This window comes from Microtus ochrogaster, unplaced genomic scaffold (genome assembly GCF_000317375.1).
Source record: "Microtus ochrogaster isolate Prairie Vole_2 unplaced genomic scaffold, MicOch1.0 UNK18, whole genome shotgun sequence".
Lineage (NCBI taxonomy): Eukaryota > Metazoa > Chordata > Mammalia > Rodentia > Cricetidae > Microtus > Microtus ochrogaster.
Window position 1 is genome coordinate 1,360,466 of NW_004949116.1, and position 8,456 is coordinate 1,368,921.

The window sequence follows — 8,456 nt, forward strand, 5'->3', positions numbered from 1 at the left end:
CCCAATTAGTGTCCTTGTCATAGGCAGACTGTCATGAGAGCAAACGTGGTTTAAGTCTATTGATTGGAAAGTGCCATATCTACCTTAAAAAGAGCAACAATGTTGAAGAAAATAGGAAAGATGATTTTCCTGCATTAAAGTATTTATTTCTAACTAATTCTTCATGCACAGCAGAAAAAAAAGCAATGAAAACACATGCCTTGATGTAAAGACGCCTAGAGGACAGTGAACGCTGGTAAAAGAGGAGGCACTCAGGCTTATGGTAACACTCCTACACTAACTCCGAGGTTTCCAAACAACACAGATAGAGTCAAACAAGCAACCCCCAGAAAACAGGTAACTTATTAGATTTATACTTACTGACAAAGCCTGGACCAAAATTTGGAGGATTAGGCCTAGAAATCTGATGTGTTATACTGCCATCCTAAAATAAGTAAAATTTACAAATATGTTTAATTCCATACTTCAGTTTAAGGGGGGGAAAACTTCAAAATGCAGGAAAAATGAAAAAAAAAATAGAAAAATTTTAATTTTTTTAAAACATCTATTAAATTTTCATTTCTTATAAAACTAGAATAAATTAGTTGGGCAACGGTTTAATATCTGAACATTTATTTCTATCTTTGAACTATATTTTCCATATTTTGTTGGAAAACAAATAATAAATTATTCATCTTAAATATAATACGAGGTTAAATCAAATATTGTCATGGTTAGGCTAAAAATTCACATGAAATTTGATGTTTTGATGATGCCTAAATGTTTTTATTTTGGTCAAAAAATTCATAAATGTGTTATAGAATCACTAAATAGTACTACATAGCAAAAGGCCAATTATAGCAAGAATTAATGTAGTATACATATAAAAGAAAATGCACTCATTATAATGTCAGTCCTGTGTTCTAACTACTGCCTTACTTCTTTCACAGTGATTAAATAGCTGACAATGTCACAATTTCCTGACAAGAACCTGGTAAATAGAACCGTGGGGAAAAAAAAATTTACTCATTTGATACAAGTTTTGTTAGACATGAGCTGTGTTCAACAGTCAGAATATGGCATTTTCAATCTTTTTTTAAATATTTATTTATTATATATACAATGTTTTGCCTGCATGTGTCTCTGCAGGCCAGAAGTTGGCACCAGATCTTATTATAGGTGGCTGTGAGCCACCATGTGGTTGCTGGGAATTGAACTCAGGACCTCTGGAAGAACAATCAATGCTCTCAACCGCTGAGCCATCTCTCCAGCCCCGGCATTTTCAATCTTACAGTACTGCAGGAGAGCTGGTGTAACATTTGAAATAGCAGTAAAGAATGGCTCAAAAACTTGCTGAAAGTGCACCCTGAATTCACAGAAAACTGAGAATTTTAAAAACTCAATTATGCTTATGCCTTTCCAGTGCGTCAAAGGGTGTTTCTCCCTTAATAAGAAAAAGCCAAGAATTATCTGTATAAAAAATATAAATTATAATGGGAAGAGTAGATGATAATCCCAAAAGTACACAGAAAAAGGTTCACCTGTACTAAACAGATACATGTTTTAAAAATCAACACAGAAAGTAACACATGAAAAGAGTTATTGTTCTCAGACTTGATACCATGAACATAGCATCAATGTTTACACTTAAAGTTGATTATAAATGCTCAATAGTCAAAGTCATCTGATGGAATGATTATACATAATACAATTACAGACATTTTCCCCTGTTGTCAGCAGTTTTACATTTTAAATGTGATGGGATAATTACAACGAACAGGCTATGAAATGTCTTTCAGGATTTATAAATGAATATAAAACCAGAAGCCCAAAGCACTTAGTCTCCTTCCAAGTGACTTTTAATCTTTAATGTGTGCAAGTCCTTTGCAGAAATTGTAGTATTTATAATCTGTCTTTTGTTTACACAGCAACAACACATTTGTTTTCAATTGTGTTGCCAGAAGATTAGTCCCTATTCCTTTCTAGGAGGGGCTTCACTATGATTTGGCTTTAGTAAGACATAGATCTATGCATCCTCCATAAATGAGTGATTTGAGCAGCATTACCTGAGCTACAGCTTGAGGCACCAGGCTCTGGCCTTCGCTGTTTTGTGTTCCAGCCACTGATGGGCCCATGAAAGGAAATCTGTAAAGGAATCACACAGTATCAAATGATGAGCTGAGAACCAGTCACATAGGTGCCTAGTAATGTTCTTTTCTAAGGAAGAGAAGAGCAGTGGCAATGTTTTCCGCCCGAGACTTACTACAACCATCTTCATGGTGTTCAACAGCCCTTCCCTTAACTTCATCAAGTATGCACCCAGAACTTTCCTTTCACTATGGATGAAAGCTCAGGATGATTGGGCAGCTATCTTCATGAGGACTGCATAAGAAGTCAGCTAAGCTATTCCATCCAGAGCTTGTGCTCTTACAGGAGCAATATATTTTTAGGATACAATTATGGTGAAAATCTAGCTTCAATATATAAACTAAGAATTTTTTTCCAATTGTAATCTATTAAAAATCTATTATGTTTCATGAGGAGAGTGAGGAAGAAGGAATGCCACAAACTCAAGGCCAGGTTGAGTTTCAAGCCAACTTGGGCTACAGAATAAGACACTGGGGGCTTGAGTGGAAGGGCTGAGGGGAGGTGCCACTTATATATAAAGAATTATCTCAAAAGAAATTTTACTCATTCTCATATGTATTTATATCTAATGATTAAACACAGTTTAAAGTTAAAAACAGAACTGGTAACAAACCTCTATTGATAAATCCATCTGGAGAAACATTATTCTAATTAAGCCAATAACTGCCACAGAATCATTACGGTTTATTTGAAAACATGTCTCTCCTACTGAGTCACTGACTGTTTTAACATGTTAAGACATACATACACAGAAACCCTGTCTTGAAAAACCAAAAAAAAAGATATACATACAATACGATTTCAAAATATATCCCAAATATTGTAAAGAAGCTTTTATGTCATTAGACATATATTAGAGTATATATCTGTGATTTCTTATTCAAAAGTTTGACTAATTTATCTCCCTTCTCCCTAGTATAGCTCTGGTCACTGGTTGTCTGCCCACATCATTAACATACCACACTACACTCAGAAGGGACTATCTTTGTTCTGCAAAGCACTCAGAACAGTCACAAGTACACTTACCATGTGGCTGACAAATTACTGCATGTCTAACAGACTCAGACACAATTAGATTTCTGATTATGAGGCCCTTAAATTAAAAGCTAAAAAATTCTAGCATTTCCTAGACTCTGACTATCAAGTTAAAATATAATGATAATACAGTACTACATGCTTGATAGTAGGAAACACATTTTCCTATCAAGTGTTGCATATACTTAGTAGGTCATTGCTAATCATTACCTTGAAATTGTGGTAGTTATGAAATTTACTGCTTATAGTGCTTATCAATATAATCATATATTAATAATATAGTTTCAAATATAGTTCATTTCTTTCAATTTTGTATTTTTATTATATATCTGAGAAGAATTTCAAAGGTTTCAAGCTTTAAAAGACTTATGCCATAAAGTTACCCCGTGAGAGGAACAGCGCTAATAAATAAATCCTGCTCAGTAATGAAAATCTTCACAAATCACTTATCTCTATTTTGACCTAAAAAAATGCACCTTAATCATACCCAGAGTATCTGCACAGTTCTCTAAACATATGCCTGTATCTTTAACCTATACAGACTCTATATTCAATTCCATAATCATTTATACTCCCCTTTATAATTTTTCAGCAGGATCATTACGGATCTGTTACTGTTCTGACAGAAGTCAGAAACAGCAATACAATACAGAGCCATTCAAGGTGCTAGTCAAAAACTCAAGCATACAGGTAGTATCCCTAGACACCCCATCCAGTATGTCTGTAGTAGGGCAAAGAAACTGTATTAAAAATTTTTTTTTGAAGTTGGAAAATGATCAAGATTTAGGAAATACTCCACTAGGGTACATAACCACTCTAACTTTAACCTTCTTGAAGGTACAAATTCCATTTTTCTGTTAGGTGTTAAAATTATTCAACTACCAGTATCCAAATATCCCCTTCTCAAATCCAAAGTCAGTTTGGGAATATTTCATTTCAGAACTGAAATTACATTTTCCTTAACCACTGAGCTTCTCAAATGAGAAAAAAATCTAATAGTGCTAATACTTACTTAAACACACACACAAAAGTTTGATATTGTCAATGACCAAGTCAGTCTTCCCAATGTGTATTATTTTATTCTGTTTATTCTCCCCCCCACAAAAAAAACTGCCTAACACTTTATGTATGATCACATCCAGCTGAATTTAAATATTCTTCACTTTCAGAAGATAGATTTTTGAGCTTTTATGATCCCAGTGTTTCTATGCACAGCCACATGCCCAGGAAGAAGAGCACTCCCACCTACCTGCTCATTACCATTGGTGGCATGCCCAGATTGTTCTGTGCCATCACTTTATTTATGCCTTTAAGAGCCACCATTTTGGCTTTCATTATTGGGTCTGTAATTGCATCAAAATCTAAAGAAGAAATGTATTTTGACATTACTTATTTCATAGCTCAAGTTCATGGTTCAAGATACACAAAGTGCTAAGCTTAAGTATCACAATTATTACACAATTTATAGATTATTTTCTTTAATCATTACATGTTTCTATGCAACATAGGAGAATCCAAAAGTGGTGACAACCTAATCTTGAATTTAGCTACATTTCAGGTATCCATAACTCTAAGAAAATAGAACAAGTCTGTCAGTCTATAGGCAATCATAACAGTAATATACAGGTATATTGTTCTAACTCTTATTGGTTCAAACTTTTACAATGCTAATTAGAATGAGATGCAACAAAAGGAATAAGAATTTGCAGTTATTTCCAAAACTAAAAAATTCCACTAAATTAGTTTATCAGTTTTTAAAAGAAAGGAAAAGCTACCAATGTCTTTAGGATATACCTACATAATAAAACTATTGAGAGGATACTGAAAGAGCATCTCTTTGCATCTCAGTGGGGAAAGGAATCAAATGATGGAATTTGTACTGCAATGTTGATAAAAAGCTTTTATTGTCATTATTGTTTAAAAGAAAATATTCCTCAGATATGTGCCCATTGATTTTTAATTCTTATAAGACAGGGCACTGAAGAATATGGGCTGCATGGATTTCTATTTTTCTTAAAATTAGTAAATCAACAAAACTAAGTTGAAAGGAACTTCTGTGGGGAAAACAAAAACCAAAAAATATTACCAAACACTTGTAAACAAACAACAAGGGGCTGGAGAGATGGTTCAGTGGTTAAGAGCACTGACTGCTCTTCCAGAGGTCCTGAGTTCAATTTCCAGCAACCACATGGTGGCTCACAGCCATCTATAATGAGACCTGGTGCCCTCTTCTGGCTTGCGGGCACACATGGAAGGAATGTTGTACACATAATAAATAAATAAATATTTTTTTTTAAAAAAAAAAAGAGTCAGGAGGTGGTGGTGCACACCTTTAATCCCAGTACTCGGGAGGCAGAGGCAGGCGGATCTCTGTGAGTTCTAGGCCAGCCTGGTCTACAAGAGCTAGTTCCAGGACAGGCTCCAAAACCACAGAGAAACCCTGTCTCGAAAAACAAAAACAAACAAACAACAAGAAGCTTTATTTCTATCATAATTTTTTAAATTTATCTTCTCATGATTCTGAAAAAAGATTCATTGGTAACAACTGGCAGATAAAACTAAAAAAGGACTAGTTTCCATTAACACTATAAAAAGCTGAATTGAATGAGGTCACAATTCAAAGTTTTCATCATGCTGACTGTCCTGGAAGGAATCTAAAATTCCTGTTTTAGTTTAAAGATTTAAGAAGACAGAAAATTCTCAGTGCTCTACTCCAAATGAAATTTCAATAATAAGACCTTAGAAGCATGCTGCATGTACCCTAATGCCCCCAATAATTTACTTTGAGACACAAGGAATTTCCTACCAATGTTAGGAAAGAATGGCTCTGACCGCTGACGAATCATGGCTTGCATTTGTCTTTGCTGCTGCTGTTCCTGTCTCTCTTGGTCCAAAAGATCTTGTAGAAGCAAAGGCTGTTCCTCTAGAAGGAGGGGCCGCTCTCTGTTCTGCTGGGCTAATGTCTGAGGAAGCATTAGCTGTTGCGGTCCAGGCATGACACTGGTGCTGGACTGATCTGTGAGAGGCACAGTTTGATTTGTAGGTTTCCCTGTCCCTAAATTATGGTTCACTGATGACTGCCCCTGAATAAATCCTGGATTTACTGGCACACCCTGAGAAAAAACATGGTTTACCCTAGGGACCACTGTTACATTAGAATTCATGGCATTATCCAAAAGAGGGCCAGGTGGTACTATTAAAGCAGGAGGCAAACTTGACCCATGAGTGGGTGGTGAAATGGGCAGAGTTGGTGGGGAAGACCCCAAAGGCCTAATGTCTGAATTATCACATTTCTCATTAGAAAGTAAACTTGAAAGGACTGGAGTTGATCCAGTTATATCACAAGAGTTCATCACATCCCGAGCAGGCAGAGGAGTGGACCCTTGAACGGCACTGATACCAGAGCCAGCATTTTCCCGATTGTTTCTTTTCTCAAGCATGTCTGGATCAGTGGGCAGCAAAGGAGTCTTTTCCCTCTCACTCCGGTCTGTATGCAAAGAAGCCTGTGAGCACAGAGTGTCGGTATCACCTTTATTGTCATCACTTTTCTTCATTTCATTTGTTGTTTCTTCTTTAGGGTGTGGAGATAGGATTTCTGTCTTTATCTCACTGGTACCAGTGGATTTTTTCTGTGGCAAATCGTTATCACTGAGAACCATAGTTTTTTCTTCTTGATCCCTTTTTTTTGGTTCAACTGATACACCCTGATTTTCTAGCTTATCATCAATTGGAACATTAAGATCTAACTCCTCATTGAACATGCTTTTTTTATCCCCTAAGTCAAGTTCTGGATCCGTGTAAGCAATGATATCAAATTCCCCTGACCTTAGGAGGTCATCCAGGTTAGGATCATTTGTTTCCAAATTACCTAAAGTGTCCAGGTCATCGCCCTTGCCATCCTCTGTGTCTAAATTTAAATTTTCTAGATCTTCATCATCCAAGTCTTTGACCTCAACTCCCTCAAGGTCCTTCACATCCAGTTCTTTCACATTAGGATCATCAGAGTCTAGCTTCTCCTCCAGACCATCAGAGGGTTGACTGGCTATCTGCAGGGCATCGGGTGTTGTTTCAGCTGGAGTAGATGCAGACAAAGGAACCTCAGAAAATTCACCACCTAAGGGATGACTTAGAGGCCTCATGACAATAGAAGATTGGTGGGCAGGATGACCTTGCTCTTGAGGAGATGGTGGGACCTGCTCTAAATTTGGATGCACAGGTAGCTGATTAGGTAGACACTGAGGAGGTCGTCTCACAGGGTCTGTGTGTCTAGGGCCTGGAAAATCAGGTCGGGGAATAAAATTTCCATGTCTGGGATGAGAAGGTGACTCTATAACACTGCCAGGAGAAGCAGCCAATGGCAACCGCGACCTTCCTTCAGGAGCTCTATGCCTCAACTCAATAAATGCTTGGCCTATTATGTTATGCTGCGGAACTGGCAGGCCCTGTGGTGAAAAATGCTGAGGAAGCGCAACTGGATTGTTTATTGGTGGATTATTTGAAGGTCTAGGCATTTCCATAGACATTGATCTTCTTATGTGCGGAGGAATCCCAGATCCCTGTATTTGTTGAGGAGGCACATGGAAGCGATCTTGGCTTGGTATGGGACCATGGCCAGGTCCTGGAAATCCAAATCTAAAAGCAAAAAAAAAAAAAAAACCACACAAAACAAATAATTAGGAATGATGATTAATTTAGAATTGGAATGAGAAAAGAAAAAGTTTTAAGTTACTCTATGTATACATATAAATAGAAATACTGTTGCTAAGCCCAATAACAGGGAAAATGCAAGTCTGAGAGGACTTGAGAGAAGATCATGATCAAAATACATAATATGAAAAAACTTTTAATTTTTTTTTAAATAGACAGAACTGGGATAGTGAAATGGCTCAATGAGGAAAAGCACTTGCCCTGTAAACAACCTGAGTATGGCTCCCTGGACACATGAAGGATAGACCTGATTCCACAAAGTTCTTTGGCTGCCACGTGTGTTGTGTGTCTTGCATACCCAAATAGAATTTAAAAAGAAAGAAAGACAAGGAGGGAAGGAGGGAGACCTTCTCTTGAGCAAGCATGACAATCACAATTTGTATTCCCTTCTCACATGCAAAAAAATTGCCTATAATTCTAGTGGGTGGGAGACAAAAGCATCCCTAAGGCTCACTTGAAAACTAGTCTTGTCATATTGGCTAGTTCCAGGATGAATGAAAGACTTTACCTCAAAAATATAAGGTAAAAGCCGGGTGGTGGTGGCGTACGCCTTTAATCCCAGCACTCGGGAGGCAGAGGCAGGCGGA

At 37.0% G+C, this 8,456-nt stretch overlaps 1 protein-coding gene across 10 annotated transcripts in view; it reads right to left on the minus strand.

The window, feature by feature from the left end:
- Kmt2c (lysine methyltransferase 2C) overlaps positions 1 to 8,456 on the minus strand; it is a 171,816-nt gene that overhangs the window by 37,271 nt on the left and 126,089 nt on the right. For all 10 annotated transcript variants that reach the window (XM_013353872.2, XM_013353875.2, XM_013353876.2 and 7 more), the window contains 4 exons: positions 5,969 to 7,794; positions 4,412 to 4,523; positions 2,046 to 2,124; positions 361 to 424 (listed from right to left, as the gene is read on the minus strand). In XM_013353872.2, coding sequence (XP_013209326.1) covers positions 361 to 424; positions 2,046 to 2,124; positions 4,412 to 4,523; positions 5,969 to 7,794 — 2,081 coding nt within the window. The remainder of the gene's footprint in view (positions 1 to 360; positions 425 to 2,045; positions 2,125 to 4,411; positions 4,524 to 5,968; positions 7,795 to 8,456) is intronic.